At 42.1% G+C, this 18,623-nt stretch overlaps 1 protein-coding gene across 1 annotated transcript in view; it reads left to right on the top strand.

Annotated features, from left to right (window-relative positions):
* Positions 1–18,623, top strand: part of LOC126101008 (alpha-tocopherol transfer protein-like) — a 73,392-nt gene that overhangs the window by 25,305 nt on the left and 29,464 nt on the right. The window contains exon 2 of the mRNA XM_049911674.1: positions 13,036–13,174. Within this exon, the coding sequence (XP_049767631.1) occupies positions 13,036–13,174 (139 nt within the window). The remainder of the gene's footprint in view (positions 1–13,035; positions 13,175–18,623) is intronic.

Below are 18,623 nucleotides of genomic sequence, written 5' to 3'. Positions count from 1 at the left end.
CCAAGAGACTCTCAGAAGAGCTACACGTGGTGTTGTCAAGAGAACTAAAATTGCATCGAAGCCGGTGGTGTAATTTATGAAAATCTACTGTGAGCATAATCATTTGCCTTTGCTTAACACCTTCTGTGACTATTTGCTTGGCTTCCATTCTAGCATCTCTATCTCTGAGGCAAAAACATTTTTAGGGACCAAACAGAGAGGCAATCGATACACAAAGAAAGGTTACTAACATGTTATATGGAAAGTGATATTCGAATTATTCTTTGCTACCTCACCCACCAACTCCATCCCAAGAGTTCGCGTAAGAAAGGGATGCTGTCTTTCCAGCTACTATCCAAATTATACCTCGAAGAAGCAATATCGAAAAAAAAAGAGATTCAAGAGTGGTATTATATTCAGGGTGAAGGGATATCAATGATGAGATTCGCAAATGATATTTCTGTCCTCAGTGAAAGTGAACAAGAATTACAGAATCTGTTGCATGGAATAAACAGTCTAATGAGTACACAACGCAGTCCGCCACTGTAGCTGAGTGGACAGCGCGCCGGCTTATCATGCCGGGGGTCCCGGGTTCGATTCCCGGCAGGGTTGGAGATTTTCTCCGCTCAGGGACCGTGTGTTTGTGTCGTCTTCATCATCATCACTTCATCCTCATCGACGCGCAAGTCGCCGAAGTGGCGGAAACTCGAAAATCTTGCAATTGGCGATCAGGTCCACCCCTCCGGGAGGCCCTCGCTACACGACGTTTCATTTCAGTACACAACGTGGATTGAGAGTAAATCGAAGAAAGACGAAAGTAATGTGAAGCAGCAGGAAAGAGAACAGCAAAAAACTTAACATTAGAACTGGCGATCACAAAGTAAAGAAATTAAGGAATTCTGCTATATAGGCAGCAAAATAAACTCTGACGCACGGAGAAAGGAGGATATAAAAAGGAGACTAGCACTGGAAAAAACGGTATTCATGGCCAATAGAATTCTACTAGTTTCGGAGGCCTTCATTGCAGGAAAATATTTCTGAGGATATACGTTTGTATGGTAGTGAAACATGGGCAGTGGGAAAACCGGTACATAAGAGAATCGAAGCACTAGAGATGTGCTGCAGCGGAAAAATGTTGAAAATTATGAGGACACTTAAGGTGAAAGATGAAGAGGTTCGGCGCAGAATTAGCGAGGAAAGAAATACATGGGAAACACTGACAAGAGTAAGAGACAGGATGACAAGAGATGAAAGGGAGGAATTCGTGGCGGGCCCCATAAAACCAGTAAGAAGACTGATGACTAAAAGAGAGGGAGACCATCTCCTAAAATATTTACTTTTCCTCCTGAAGCAAGCCTGCGTGACTGTATAATATTTGTTCTACATTTTGCAATAAATACGGCCAGCTATAAGATTTCTTCCACTTATTGCACAGGGGGAAGCTGATTTATTTGTAGTGTTTGGTTCCAAGGCTTACTGTTAATTCTTAGAGCCCTTGTGAAGAGTGTTTACGGTCATACACTTAGTAACAAGTTTCTTACGTAGTTATAAATTAAGCAAACAAAAACTAAACTATTAAAATATGGGAAACAGTCTTGGATAACTGACGTGCCAGCTTAAAACAATGTCAGGAGTAGTTTTAGAATAATTTTTTACATATAATTGCAGGGAGAATGTTGTACGCTACTTATCGTACGTCCACACACATCGCTCATTTTCTGTTTTGCCCGCTTTCTACGACCAAACACTCAAGTTTACGTGGCGTTTAACAGCGTTTTACCCGCCGTCTCCGGCACGACAAAGCCATTAGTGGAACGGCGTCTTCCTTACAGGTGCTAGGATATTAAAATTACAAGTTGTGGATTCCGTTGCTTGGAGAAGCTATTGAACGATAATACGCAGCGACTCGTGACGGCAGACGCTCCTTTGTAATAATGATATCGACCTTTGCGACAGCCGCCGTTAAGAATTACGCAACTGCGAGAGAACTGCATTGTCACAGAATACGTGTCCATAACGCTGCGCAACTAATGTCACCGGAGGATGACTTGCCTCAACGTAAAACCGAGGATGTACATTCCCCATATGTAACTCTTGAGATGTATTCATACGTCCTTTGCGGGAACAGCTATTATGTATGTGTAGTGACACTGCCAAGATTTTTGATGGCGTACGCAGTGAAACATGAGAAACAGAGATGTTGTATTACTGGCTACGCACAAGCATGAGTGTGGTATCGTCTACACAACAAATAGTATTTATCACTATCAGACTACAAAAGCAATCTTCTATGCACTCTGAGGGAACTATAACATAAGGCACTCGTCCCGCAACTGATTTCTACCTCCGTAAGTAGTGTTCCAGAGTTATTAAATTCAAATTCTCTTCAACTACATAGTTACACTGATATGACAGATCTCAACTGTATCAAGTGACATGAGATTATTGCTCGAAATGTTTGTTTCTTATTTGTAACACAAAGATATTCAGCATCTTTGGTCGGAATTTAAAGGTATTGCCCACCACGTGCATAGCACATAGCAAAAATATACGGGAGGGAAAGGATCCACCTTGGTACGACAAACATATTAGGAAGTTTCTGAGTAAGCAGAGAATTTGGCACAGTCGTTTTAAACGTAGTCACTGCCCCGCTAACAAACAGAAATTATGTGAAATGAAAGGAGCTGTCAAAAGGTCAATGAGAGATTCTTTTAACGAATTTGAAACCGATATTTTATCTGCAGATCCTAAAAATAACCCAAAAAATTTTGGTCGTACGTAAAATCTATGAACGCTACAAATAATTCAGTACCTTCTCTTGCTGACAGTACAGGTAATGTAACGGATGATGATAAACAGAAGGCCGAAATTCTAAACCAAGCTTTAAAAAACTCGTTTACGGTAGAGGACTGCAGCACCTTTCCTCCTTTCAATTATCGAAAGCAACAATGGCTGACATAGTCGTTAGTGTATCTGGTATTGTAAAACAGTTAAGATCCTTAGACGCCAGGAAGGCATCTGGGCCAGACGGTATACCCGTAAGATTATATTCTTATCCATCATCTGTCAGTTAGCATTGGATCAACGGAAAGGACTGGAAGAAGGCCCAGGTCATAGCAATCTGTAAAAAGGGTAGCTAATCGGATGATTATAATTACCGGCCAATTTCACTCACGTCGATTTGTTTTAGAATCATGGAACATATTTTGCGTTTAGACATAATGACCTTTCGAGACCCACAGAAGCTCGTCTGCAGAAACCAGCACGGTTTTAGGAAACAGCGGTCATACGAGCCCTCTTTTGTGCATGATATACAAAAGGCTGTAGATACCGGCTCCCAGGCTGATGCCATATTTCTCGACTTTCGAAAGGCGTTCCAGTCAGTTCCATACTGCCGCTTGCTCCAAAAAGTGAGCGCTTACGGTCTATCCGATGACATATGCGGCTGGATAGAAAGTTTTCTGACAGAGAGCAGTATGTCGTTCTGAATGGGATGACTTCAACACAAACAAGCGTAACTTCAGGCGTGCCCCAGGGCAGCGTAATAGGTCCGCTTTTTACGAATTACGTAAAAGATCTAGTTGATGGTATTGACAGCGGCCTTAGACTGTTTTCCGATGATGCTTTAGCCCCCAGGAAAGTAATATCAAGCGAAAGTTGTAAAGAAATCAATGAGGATTTGTAGGAAATAAATGCGTCGTCTAACGACTGGCAGTTATCTCTCAATATTAGTAAGTTTAACCTACTGCGTATAACAAGGCGAAAATCCCCATTGATGTACGAGTACAAAATAAATGCCCAGTCATTGGAAGCGGTAACATCTGTCAAGTTTCTGGGTGAGACTATTCGAAATGATCTCAGATGGAACGATCGGATTATACAAGTAACAGGCAAGGCAAACTCTAGATTACGGTTTTTGATAGAATCCTGAAACGATGAAGTCCTTCAACAAAGGAAATGGCTTACAATACATTAGTTCGTCCAGTCTTAAGAGTATTGTCTGTATGGGACCCTTACCAGTTGGGTCTGATTCAAGAGACTGAGAAGGTCCAAAGAAGAGCGGCAAGATTCGTGACTGGTACATTTAGCCATGGCGAGAGCGTTACAAATCTCATTCCAAGTTTGAAGTGGGACACACTTGCAGATAGACAGAAGGGGCTGCTCACTAAATTCCTAAATCAGATCTTCGCCGAGGATGTAGAGCATATATTATTACCACCGTCTTTCAAATCGCGCAATGATCACCATTCAAAGATAAAGGAAATTATAGCTCGTACTGAGGCGTTCAGAGAGTCGTTTTTCCCTTGCGCGATCCGCGAGTGGAACAGAGTGGTGGGTGGGGAGGGGGGAGGGGGTGGGGGAGGGAAATGTAACTTTGGCCCGAATTGTGCCCTCCGTCACTCACCGCTTGGTGGCTAGCGGAGTATATATATATAGATGTAGATGTAGAACTTTCACCTCATATTTCTTAAACAGACATCTTACACTATTCGAAATTGACAAATGTGATTTGCACGTCCCATCGTACTGTTGGTCATATACTTCATCCGAAAAATAAATTTCATTTGTAAAATTCTTTAGTAAAAATTGAGTGCACATAATGTTAAGCTAATCACAGATCTCATTGTAGCCTTGATATTAAAAAAATGTCTCTTTGTTTAGAGGTGTAGACCAAATTCTCATTTTCTTTGTTCATTTTCACACCCGGTTGCCATCTCAAGCACGTACATCCCGCTGCGCAGCACCTAAGAAACTATAGGATTTGTCGTAACTTATGGTTCCGTTGCAGTAGCTGAGGGTATAGTGCCACCAGCACACCTTAATTTATTGAACACAATTTTATTCGACAATGAACACACAAGAGCACAGTATACGAAACAACCAGCAGGCAAAAACAAAAGTCAAGTCCAACCAAAGAGTCTGTTCAATCAAAGCACAAAGGTGCTGTTTGAGTGGTCGATAGTCGGCACAGGTTTAATTTCCGCAAGCGTGTAATGATGCTGCGTTCGGTTTACAACCCAAAATACTATAGACTGCTCTTCGATACTCGCATCCAAATATATTCACTCTTGAGTGCTGTCCACGGCGAATAATAAAAACCAGTTTCAAATTAATAGTAACATAAACATACTGGTTCACAGTTTCGCAAACAAGTGTACCCGGAAACCCAAAAAATATATAAATATGTATACAATTTTCCCATTGTAGTTTCGCGATGTAGGAGTAGGCTACCACGCACGAATACCCAGGCTCAACAAACAAGATGCTGCACTCAGAATTGCGTTGAATTATGACAAGAGTGTCACTGTAACATACACGAGTATATCATAGAGTCGGAACGCATATATTAGAACAATACAATGACAGATGTTGAACCCCCTCTCGTAAGAACCTGTGATTCTGAGTGTTCTCTATATCGTGGCAGAAATTGTCAACTCCAAAACTTAAGTTAATAAATCACTGAAATTAAACATTCTATACTGTGTTGTCAGGTCATTGCCTAAACTGTTTCTCACATTCCACCCTTTGCAAACGGAGTCGACGTACGGTTGTATTGTCGCTTTGTGAGGAGTGGTTGGCCGTTTCTGCTGTCGGATACCATCTTCGGCTAACTTCTTATGCATTATATGCCGAATCGTAAGTTATCTATATAACTTAACCTAGTGGTGAGCTTATTCGTATTAGACATGCAGTGACAATAGATATATATCCCACACGTTCCACTCTTTCAGCCGGCCGCGATGGTCTAGCGGTTCTGGCGCTGCAGTCTGGAACCGCGGGACTGCTACGGTCGCAGGTTCGAATCCTGCCTCGGGCATGGGTGTGTGTGATGTTCTTAGGTTAGTTAGGTTTAAGTATTTCTAAGTTCTAGGGGACTTATGACCTAAGATGTTGAGTCCCATAGTGCTCAGACCCATTTGAACCACTCTTTCATACAAATAAGCACTCTAGACAAAGCATTTTAAACTGTGTGGATGTATCACATTAATACCTGGATAATTCCCTCATTTCGGTGAGTAAGAGAGTCCACAAATATTTTCAATTTGAAGCTAATTTTAAGACTGCATCCTACAGAGATAAAAGACAGTGGGGCAGTTGTTTGCTGTGTTTCACTCACAGTGTCGTATAGCCTTTCACAGGATTAGTGTCAGCTGACTTAGTGGACAAGACGAGGTGCGACAGGGTGCCCGAGTGTTTGTCAAACCAGAAATGTGTGAGTGCAGCTCTGTGGCGACGGGAATGTCCGCAGCATACTCCTAATGAAGATGTAGAGGGGAGGCAACACCTTGTCAGCGAGAATGTTGAAATCAACATCCTGGTTCATGTTCACGGCAACTTGAATGAATGCACCGAAGTCATGGTACTAAAGCGCACCCATAACAACGTAGTAGTATCGTGGACAGAACCACAACTTCCACCAACTGCCGGTTAAAAGCCTCTTTGAGTCGTCCATCCATTCAATGCCTCCCATCATTTGATAGTCCGCCTCGATAGCTGCATGGACAGGATGGCCGAATGCCATGCAAACGGGCCCGGGTTCGATTCCCGGCTGGGTTGGAGATTTTCTCCCCTCAGGGACTAGGTGTTGTGTTGTCTTCATCATTACATCATCCCCATCGACGCGAAGTCGCCGAAGTGGCGTCAACCCAAATTTGGCTTGCACCATGCAACCGGTCTACCCGACGGGAGGCCCTAGCCACACGACATTTCATTTCAGTTGATAAAAGAGGCAAAATCTGGACTTCTCGGACCACACTGCACACCTAAAGTCGTCTACTGTCCGCTCTCTATGTTGTTTGGTTCACTGAAGACGAGCAGCTTAATGTGCCGCTTTTTACGGTAACTATTATTATAACATACTACCTGGCTGCGAGCGGCATGCTATGCTACTCGCAGACATGACGGAGAGCCCGTGTTGATACATTAATAAATCAGGCTGCTTCATTCAGTGTATGATCATGAGCACATCCGAACACGATTCTCCCTTTCTGCCATTCTGTTATGTGTTCACGTCGATACATCTTACCGCGCTGAATTGATACAACCGACTAGCACACACTATGGTGACAAAAATCACGGGATATCTATGTACACGTAGACACATGGCGATAGCATCACGTGCACAAGGTACAAAAGGGCAGCGCATTATGGCCGCACGATGGGAATTAAAGGACTTTGAACGAGGAGTATTAGTTGGAGCTAGATGCACGGGACTTTCCATTTCGGAAATCGTTAGAGAATTCAATATTCCGAGATCCACAGTGTCAAAGGCGTGCCGAGAAAACCAAATTTCAGGCATCACTTCTCACCACGGACAAAGCAGTTGTTGAAAGCCTTCACGTAACGACTGTGAGCAGAGGCGTTTGCGTAGAGTTGCCAGTGCTAACAGACAAGCAACACTGCGTGAAATAATCGCAGAAATCAATGTGAGAAGTACGACGAACGTATCCACTAGGAAGGTGAGACGAAATTTAATATTAATGGGCTATGGTGGCAGACGACCGGAGCGAGTGCCTTTGCTAACACGCACGAGCGATGGGACACAGCGTCTCCGAGGTAGTGATGAAGTGAAACAACAAATCTCCGACATCGCGCCGCCGGAAAAAGATCCTGAAAGAACGGGACCAACGACGGCTGAAGAGAATCGTTGAACGTGACAGAAGTGCAGCCCTTACGCAAACTGCTGCAGATTTCAACGCTGCACCATCAGCAGGTGTCAGCGTGCGAACCATTCAACGAATGGTTACACCCATTTATCAGTATCAGTTGATATTTTAGCTATATGATACTATGTTCCTTTCGTTTTGTGAGGTGCACAATTTTAAACTCTTGAACGTTTGATGCAAGTAGCCAGTCTTTGCACCTATTATTAAATCTTATCAAGATCTGACTGAAAACGTGTGCAGCTTTTTTCAGACAATAATTACAGAAGATAGCATCAGTCAAGCGAAGAGTGAGCTTATTATTAATACTGCCAGCAAAGTCACTGATATACGACATGAACATTAAAGGTGCCAACTCGTTTCATTGATCCAAGGAGTGAGAGAAGTATGGATCTCGAAAATCGCAGCATCCTGTGACGTCTCACAAGGTCATTTAAATACACACTGCCATCTCTGCAAACAGAAGCGGGACTCAATGATGAACATCACAGAATGCTACGTAATGTCGCAGTTGACTCTGATTCCGTATCACGTTTTAAGTCCGTGCTGTCTATTGTAAATGGCACTTGACCGTTCAAGGTCTCAATCCATCTTTTACTAATCTGTTCCCGACAGTTTGCGGTGACACTGCCTGTAACCTGTGCTCGGATTTCAGGTGTTTCATCCATCTATTCGTCTGAACCAATCAAACACAATCCTATGATGGTTTGAAGTTACAGCCCTTCTGGAATGACCCGTGGCTACTCTTGTTACACTTGTGCTCCCTGCCACATACTGCATTACAGTATACTTTCTGAGTGATTCGTCGGTGTATGTTTCCTTTTCCCTCAAGTCCGAAAGATGGTGATAAGCTACATGTGCACATCCTATGGGCCCATTCACTGGGCATACTGTGTCGCGATCAGTAACGATCTTGCACTGACGACAGTCTTCATCTGTAGCAATGGCTTCATTGTGTCGTGAAAACGCAGAAAACAAGCTCCCGTAAGGATAACGATATTAAAAGGCATATCCCACAGGCGTGTGAATATTGGAGCATCAGTTTGGAAGAGTTCATTCGACGTGTTCATGGCGTAAGACTTCCATTACTGTCAGTGTCGGCCATAACCTTTTCCAAAAAGGACAGATAACTAGGGGGAATAATTTAATCTGACTTTTAGTTGTTAGTGCAACGTAAAATGCAGTAAGTACTATGTTGAGCGAGTGCCAAGTCCTGGATGAGCCATACTATTAGGCCTGCTACATGGTCCAAACCTCTTCAGAAAATCAGTTCAGGACGTCTCCGCTGTTTGAGTCCTAAAAATTGATTTGTTTTTCTCCGACATGAAAGATTGCGGAAGCGTTTGAGCAAATCTTCATTTCCTCCGAAGATCAAAATGTAATATTGATGAACATGTATAATCGTCATTCATTCGTATATGGTCTGAATTTTTTGAATGATTTCATGTTATCTTCAGCTGCCTTTCTCTTTATTTGATACACGACTGCAAACTTTTGGCATTAGGCTATTTTCAAGCATTTTATGGACGATTCTTTAATGGTATATTATGCCATACGCGTCCTTCCTCCTATGGTTGCATCAAACTGCCACGAAATAAATAAGAAACATCTTTTTTAGATCTGCAACAACTGTTTAAAACGAACGTGCTTCCAAAATAGCGAAAATAGCGAAAAACTGTTTTTAATTTATTTTGCGGCAATTACATGCAGTCATGAGAGCAAGGTCTTGCATAGCATAATATACCATTAAAAATGTCCATAAAATACTTGAAAATGGCCTAAGGCCAAAATTGTACGTCAAATAAAGAGAATGGCAGCTGAAGGCATCACGAAATCATTCAAAAAACTCATCGCAGCTGCAGCGGCTGTTGTAGTAAGATTATACTACATTTTCATCAATATTATATTTTACTCTTCGGAGGAAGTGAATACCTGCGTAATCACCCCTACAACATTTCACACCGAGAAAAAATAAAGCTATTTGTATGAATCAAAGCGTAGAAACTTCCTGTACTTATCTTCTTAAGAGTTGTGGCTGGAGTGGCTAGCGTAAAAGTGTCCAGTTCACTACATGGCACTCGCTTCCTCCTCATGAATATAACAGAACAATACATAAGAATCACTATTATGAAAATTTGATATTACAAAACTGTAATATATTACAGTACATAATTTATTTACGTTGTACCATTATGAACAACATATGTAACAAATTTTGGCATTACCTCTTGCTCTATAAGCTCTCAAAGAACGAGTTCTCCTGTCTCCAATTCTGTGACGTCTCTCTGCCGTACTGAGTCTGATGTCTTCTTTACGATCAAACAATGACCTGAATGGCAGACTTAACACTACCTATTCCCTATTACTTTCGTGGCTTGTCTCTTCCGAATGGGCAAGGGCTAATGTCTGGAGAGGAGGCTTTAGGACACACCATGTTTCTTTCGTACCGACACGAGAATCACCTTTAAGCCTTCTGCAGCCTTGTCTAATAGAGGCTTGTGCTCTGCCTCTAGTGATCTCTTTGAGGACGGCACTTTCGCTTCCAGCATCAGTTTCAGCTTTACACGTATTACGTTGCTATGTTGCTTTTCATATATAAGGCGAGTTCCCGCCAGATTCTCATATCCACAACTCTTATGGCTATATTCATACTTCTCTTGTGGTCGTTAATTTGTTCAAGGTGGCCGGCTTAACATAATGTCTGCAGTCTAAAATAATGTTTGAAATGATTTTAAATGGTTTTGAAACAAATAAAAAGTTCCATAATTTTTCTTTATTATCATTCACCACAAAAGAGACATATTGCAGCACTGCAGTAATGCGTACTCAGTGTTGCCACTATACCATGTATTAGAATGTAATGAACAGAAAATGTCCCTATCGTCACTCTGTCCAGTTCACATTGGCTACTTATCCTTATACTCAAAGAGAATGTTATGTATGCCGTGAGTTGTATGTTTTGTCCTATTGATTGGCATGAGCCTTGATGAATAAAGATATAAAAATAAATAAATAAACAAATAAGTCACTAAAAACTGTCCGCAACTGCCAATTTTTAGCTGAAGCAGCTTCTTTCATTATCGTGACTTTTGACGTCATTCTAATGAAGTCATCCAAGCCCTAAGTTAGAGCTACGAAGTTTCTTATGACTCAAATGATCATTTGAATCATTTAAAATTACACTCAACGCTAATTTTCAGTATGATTCACTGGATTAAAACAGTATCAGAGGGTTATCACAGATGGACGGTTCTATTTGCCTCCAAACCATATTTATAGTCCGTTGATTGAACCCGAGATGACATAAAGAGGCCAGCCGCGGTGACCGAGCAGTTCTAGGCGCCTCAGTCCGGAACAGCGCGACCGCTACGGTCGCAGGTTCGAATCCTGCCTCGGGTATGGATGTGTGTAATGTCCTTAGGTTGGTTAGGTTTAAGTAGTTCTAAGTTCTAGGGAACTGTTGACCTCATATGTTAAATCCCATAGTGCTCAGAGACATTTTTTTTCATAAAGACGAAAAAGGCTAAAAACATACAAAAACTAAGATCACTACAAAAAAAATGTCAAAATCAAAATTAAACGGACTCTGTATAACAAAGTAGTTCAGTCTCATACATCGACTGTGATGCTTTAGTTTATTCAGAAGTCTTTTGGAAGAAAATATCGAAAAGCAGTTTGATCCATGCTATCTTGTCAGGCTGTGTGGGGCTACCTCATCGAAGCTCTCCCCGTCTGCCATACAAATATATTATGTCACTGCGAATAAGAGTTGGTTCTGATCTGAAATAAAAGTTAATAATGTAGAACATAATTTCTAAAAGAGGCACCAAACACGAAATCTTGAATCATATGAATAAAGCTGATAATGTAATTAGGAGTAATAAGATCGATGTTCATCGAGAGGGATAATTTCAAACACTATTGTAGTGGCCGGAAGTGTCAGTTATGCTACATTAGAACCAACTTTTATTTCGAAAAATTTAGGTTACGGTCTAAAAGGAGTCTTCTTTCTGAATAAATCGATTAGATATACATCGAATAATCGCAATCGGGCTTTGAATTGTGAAGAATTCAGTAGAATTACTAGTATATCACAAGATGCAGCAACAACTTCTACGTGCCCGTTAACGGAATATGAGATTTTTGGAGCACGTTTCTCTAGAATGATGCGCTACATTGTTTCAGTCAGTGTCAACAATTCATTGGTGCCTGTTTGTGGAAGAGATTCAAGTAACAATTACGAAATGACCTCGGCCACGAGGTGTTGAATAGCAACATGTACGACCATTTATTATCTGTATACCTAAGGGCTAAATCAGTCATCCAGTCACCTGTCCTAGTTCCAGGTTTCCTATCTAACAGTTTTCAAGGATAAAAATGTTTCATGTAATTATTAATCAAATTTAAAATGCTATAACTGTGTAACCGTAAGAGCTGTAATCTTACTTTAAAGGTTTAACACAATAAGACAAATATTACAGTTAAGAAACTGTGTGTGTATCTTGAGGCAGCCTAACCTACGGCGCGCAAATTACCCAGACAATATCCATCCAGTATGTGAGAACGAGTGCACGTAGTGAGTTACAGTAAACTTTAAAAGTGATTTCAAATCTTTGCGGATGTTTTAATACTGGAGTTTGATTTTTTAAACAGCCCATAGACGGTCAATAATACTGTGCAATATTATAGAGGCTTTCCCTAGACAGCTCAATGATAGTGTCAATTACACTCTGGCTCCGAAAGTCGGATGATAAAGACGCTGCTGCTCTGATATTTACTCTGCTTTGTTGTAAGCAGAAATATTGAATGAAAATTTGGTCCAAGGAGTGTGAAACATCATCCACGAAAACTTGTTGTGAAAACTGAGATTGAATGAAGAAAAAGATTATCTTAACTTTTTATGTGTTGATGGTCCAACATTAGTCATTTCCCATGCGTTCATGTACGATAGTGTTTAATTATTATATTACCTAGGGAATTGCTCACTGCTCATTTTATAGTGTTAAACTGGATTTACTGGTCCTTATTATGTCTTTTTAATATTATCAATAGCATACTCCCACTTTTTGCTCACGGTTTCAGATGTATCTAATAGTTTCTCAAATGACAACATCCTTCGGGAATTACTGCTTATTTTCCACTTTGGTACAACGTCGGCCCTTATACCTTTTTAAGTGGTAGTTAATGTGGTCGAGGACAGGTCACCAAGCTGTCCAGCCACCAGCATATGGCGGTCAAATATAAAACTAACGACAAGTATCCTTGTGGAAAATAAACAATAACTGCTGTAAAGTGGAATAACATTGTCATTACGAAAATTATGTACGACTTCTATACCAGCCCAAAAGAGACTAACGTAATTATATGACATATGTTTGATTGTTTCTTGTAGATGGGATATCGAGAGCTGACGCCCGAACTACAGGCTAGAGCGGAGAAGGAGCTAAACGAGGATCCCAAGAGGAGGGACCAGGACATCCAGCACATCAAGGAATGGCTCAAGAAGCAGCCCCACCTCAAGGCGCGTGATGGTGAGCCAACCAGCCGCTACATTATCTTCTCCTGACATTGACTGAATTCACTTAGACTTGAGTTTAGCAAGCCGTGGCGGTGATAAACAGGAATTCAGTTTCTTCCTAAAGGTGCTTGAACACCTCTGTAACTTTTCATGCGCACTACATAGGTTCACATACTCATTGCAAAAAGTAGCAGTGGGGTGCATGTAATGGTGCAATGTCACGCCTGCCTCTGACTTGGGTGCACGAGCCATTGTGCACAGGCGTCGGAGTCCTCTCATCACAGTCGGATGGACAGGTTCATATAGTGGAACAGTCGTACGCCTGAAACCTGGTGGTCAAGGGAAGGCAGGATTCGGTTACGACTGTGGACAGGGCCGTAATCAGTTACTGTTGGTTGCCTTTTGCAGTTGCACACATTCATTTTTAAAACAGTAATTCCAGACACAACAATAAATAAAAAATGCCACACGTTATTAATGAAGGAATAAACAACTGTGTAAGTAATAGCGTTTTCAGTGCGTTACAATTTAGAAAATCAACATAACATACAGATACAGATAGTGTTTAAAAACACTAGCCACTGTGATTACGGCTGAAGGTCTTACACGCCAAGAATGGCAATAAATTAAGAATGTTTTAGAACTCGTTGCAATTACAGCTTACATGTACTGAAATATTAAAAAGTAAGTGGCCACAAACACAGCAGAAGTTATCAGATGCCAGGAATGGCAGTAAGTAAGGTTTTAAGGGTTGCTGGTAAAATACAAATATCAAATTATTTTTCTCAAAGCAAATGACCACAATCACGGCTGAAGGCCTTACACGCCAGGAACGGCAATTGTATAAATAATTTAGAAACCTGCTGTAAAACAGCATATACAAGCAAATGTTAATTAAAAGAAACAAGCAACTGACCATCCAACGGGTGAAATAAGATGACGGTAACCTTATTACACAACCCTTACACTGCTAGATTTATTGGAGAAGGCGACCAGAACCATTAATTAGACATAAATAACCTTTAATGTAGGTATGCTAATAAATAGTACAATAATAAAACACAATGACCAGCCACATACGGTGCTCCGGGAATCGACCTCTGAGAAGGTCCAGCAACAAACACTTTCACGAGCGATGAGATAGGCAGCCAAGAGTTGCATTCACTTTACTCAGACTAGTAGCAGTCTAACGAATGACTAATGACGATCTTGCTGAAGCTACCTGACGTCGATAAACCAAATGCAACGACGGAACAATACGCCAAAGCCGGAACCGGCGGTCTGCACTACATGCCCAGAATACTGTGCTTAGAGCGCCCGAAACCAGAAAGAAATCACTACCACCAGAGTAGAAGAACCGCCAACCGGTCTACAATCAAGAAAGCTGTCAAAACTACACGCCTTATGAACAGCAGCGGCAAGGCGAGGAACGTACACTGCCATTACTTATACAAACCCCCAGGGCAGGTAACTCGGGCGTTAGCAGCCACCAGGCAAGAAAAATTACCACTGGTTGAACTTAACAAATTGCAACAAGATGAACGCGCTAAATAGTAACAAGAAGTCGAGGAAAGCTAATAAGATTCGCCTTCCCCAAGTACTCCACTCGCTGGTCTTTACCTCGGCGACACTACGAGCAGCAACACCAACCCAGGTCACTGGAGAATCGCGAGATTTCACAATGGTGGAGGTTTCTCTACTTGGATTGAAATGCACTCATCTTAAAACTTGCTGGATCCAGTTTATGCCGAGGGCGTGCACCCTCGTGACCACAGCCCTTCCATTCGGGAGTCCATGCGTGCCGTCAGAGATCCCAGCGTGTTCCGCACTGTGAGGACCTGGCTCCTCCCGAGTCCCCAAACGAACTCGCCCGCTCACACGACGCAGAAAAACCACGACATCGCCCCAAAGATAGGGCAACAGTACAACATATCGATAACCGCCGCTGCTGTCACTGTCGGACAGGTAACGCTTGAGAAACCGAGTGGCGCCAGTCAACACGAGGAAAAGACAAACAACAGCAACCATGCCAACTAAGCGATACCGTCTGGCCTGCAACAGAGAGCGGAAACCCCAAAACAGCACCAACGCGAGCCGCAGCTCGGCTCAGCGCCTGTCCGCGGTTTTGACCGTTCACTGTTCTGTGTTACCGTTCGTCACTTTAAATGGTTCAGTGTTTTGTTTGCTTTCAAGTTTGCCTTGCCTTAACGTTGGGATCTAACAATGAACGCATAGATATTGATGAGCATTATCGTGTATTTCCTTGTTTATGGTTAGTTAATTTGGCGGATTATAAAAAGAGACGAAATGACTAAGTTCCTGACAAATAAGCGTAACCTGGAAGCAACAAACAAAACATGAGCAAAATAAGAAGCTTTCGTTTGTGCTGGTGTCGATTACATGCTGAAGAAGAAAAGTAATACTGGGGCCTATGTCATACCAAAGCTGTTTTGATTCCTTTACGAGCTGCTTTGATCCACATATAGCTTGGCTTGCAATTCGAAAAATAAAATAACATTGAAATCGTATGTATAATTTCAATAACTGCGTCCTCTGACGTATAGCCACTGTAAAACAATATGTTTGCTATCCAAAGTCCCCAAACCAGGCGAGAAATTCCATCTCAATTCAAAATCTCGTGTGACAGCAAACTATTCTTCTCCAGAATTTGGAAGTTGAAGGTAAAAAACAGAAACTCAAAAATTTGGCTGGCCGGGCTTGTGTTGTCCTCTCAGTGCTTCTATTCCATATATCTCTATAGTCTTTGGATATTCAGAAATAAAAACGTATTCTTATTTTGTTGGGCTGTTAATTGTAAACGTTCATCATCAAATGAGCTATTCGCTTTTCAGAGAAAGAAAATTGATGTGCTCATTGATTTAGCTTAATGTAGTCCTCTAGGGAGTTCATCGGAGCCTGGAAAACTCCTGGGATTTTCATACTGCAGATACCCTGAAACGGAGCTTCAACCGCGATAGTTGTCTCCAGAAGTGATGCTTTTTCTTGCATGTGAGACAAACACATGAGCACGGTCATTAGGCTCAATGCGCGCAAATCTAGATGCACCTTCGGAAGGCACACCATACTAGCAGGTCCTATTGAAATAGCCAAAGCCCATAGTAGCCTTTTCTGACATTCACTTTCGACATAATATGTCTAGAGAAGCAAAACGTTTCTCATACCAAACTTATTAATGATTTTAGTTTAGAAAATTAACAGGTTTTCTTAAAAAAGTACATCAATAAGACGAGAAAATTCTTGACTCATACAGCTATTTACATGGTCTCGTTGAGCGTTCTTCAAGAAAGAACTTTATAACTGGCCAGCATAAAGTAACGGTTGCAGCACTGCTAATTTTCTTAGTACGCACAGACTGTCAACTGGAGAGCTAAGGGAGCAGTGTTAAATTCCTTTACTGATTATATCACCTACAGGAAACTGAAAATCACTTATAAGGAGACCGAAATTGATTTATACAGTAGCAGCTCATTTCCAAGGTGGATAAATGGTAGATAATGGACGTAAAATGGACAAGATACCGAATACAAATATGTTAAAAGTACAACTTATACTTACAGAAACTACAATGGACACATGAAATTTATCGTATGGGCACCAAACCGAAAACGATGGACTATCAGGAGAACGATGGGAGAGTGTATTTGAACCACAAAATGAGACATTATATAAGAATTTTGTGCAATCTTATGTTGCATAGAACATGTTTGGTTGGGATCATTAGAGAGTTCATTGAGGGAAGACGTGGAACGATTTCAAATAGTGGAACTACATTAGATGTAGCAAGAAGCGAAAGTAATGACTCTAAGCCATCTGGAAGAACCACTCCAGTACTTACAGGAGAAAGATACGGGAATTTCAGGTAAGTGGAAACAAGACGGCTCCTCCCGCTCGTCCCCACCCACTCCCCCTCTCAGTCCGACAGCAGAGGATTAATGTCAACTATATACTGAATTTTTTTTTGCAAAATCGCTGTCAATAAAACGTATCCAGTAGACTGATTTCAGTCATCCCTGAAACTGGGCGTCAAAACCAGAAACACTGATTGTGTAAAGCAGTTTGGTCATTCTTAGATCGCTAGGTGGTTATCTGTAACTTTTGAACCACGACCTGAAGATGAAGGTATTGTAAATTATATGGGAATACCTGACTGCATTTGTATAAAACAGGTCTGTGTGTCGGAAGAGTACGTTTGACGATGGGAAATGTCCCTAATGTTATTAGAAAACGACTGTACGACAATGCGACTTCATTCTCTTAAGCTGTAGGGAACCTATTACCACACAAGGCACTTATTGTCAAATGTACCGTGACCAAGACATAATTAACAGCAAGCAAATTATACTCATAAATGAGATACTTACGGGTCTGTATTGCATCCATTGTTCCTACATTTCTACGAAATGCAAACTGATCTTCCCCGAAGTCGGCTTCTACCGGCGTTTCCATTCTTCTGTAAAGAATTCGTGTTAGAATTTTGCAATTATGACTTATTAATGTGCTACTTCGGTAATATTCACACCTTTCAGTACCTGCTTTCTTAGGATTTGGAATTACACTCCTGGAAATTGAAATAAGAACACCGTGAATTCATTGTCCCAGGAAGGGGAAACTTTATTGACACATTCCTGGGATCAGATACATCACATGATCACACTGACAGAACCACAGGCACATAGACACAGGCAACAGAGCATGCACAATGTCGGCACTAGTACAGTGTATATCCACCTTTCGCAGCAATGCAGGCTGCTATTCTCCCATGGAGACGATCGTAGACATGCTGGATGTAGTCCTGTGGAACGGCTTGCCATGCCATTTCCACCTGGCGCCTCAGTTGGACCAGCGTTCGTGCTGGACGTGCAGACCGCGTGAGACGACGCTTCATCCAGTCCCAAACATGCTCAATGGGGGACAGATCCGGAGATCTTGTTGGCCAGGGTAGTTGACTTACACCTTCTAGAGCACGTTGGGTGGCACGGGATACACGCGGACGTGCATTGTCCTGTTGGAACAGCAAGTTCCCTTGCCGGTCTAGGAATGGTAGAATGATGGGTTCGATGACGGTTTGGATGTACCGTGCACTATTCAGTGTCCCCTCGACGATCACCAGTGGTGTACGGCCAGTGTAGGAGATCGCTCCCCACACCATGATGCCGGGTGTTGGCCCTGTGTGCCTCGGTCGTATGCAGTCCTGACTGTGGCGCTCACCTGCACGGCGCCAAACACGCATACGACCATCATTGGCACCAAGGCAGAAGCGACTCTCATCGCTGAAGACGACACGTCTCCATTCGTCCCTCCATTCACGCCTGTCGCGTCACCACTGGAGGCGGGCTGCACGATGTTGGGGCGTGAGCGGAAGACGGCCTAACGGTGTGCGGGACCGTAGCCCAGCTTCATGGAGACGGTTGCGAATGCTCCTCGCCGATACCCCAGGAGCA

Source organism: Schistocerca cancellata, chromosome 9, assembly GCF_023864275.1.
Source record: "Schistocerca cancellata isolate TAMUIC-IGC-003103 chromosome 9, iqSchCanc2.1, whole genome shotgun sequence".
Taxonomy (NCBI): Eukaryota; Metazoa; Arthropoda; class Insecta; order Orthoptera; family Acrididae; genus Schistocerca; species Schistocerca cancellata.
The sequence above is the reverse complement of the archived record's forward strand: the minus strand, read 5'-3'. Positions and strand labels throughout refer to the sequence as shown.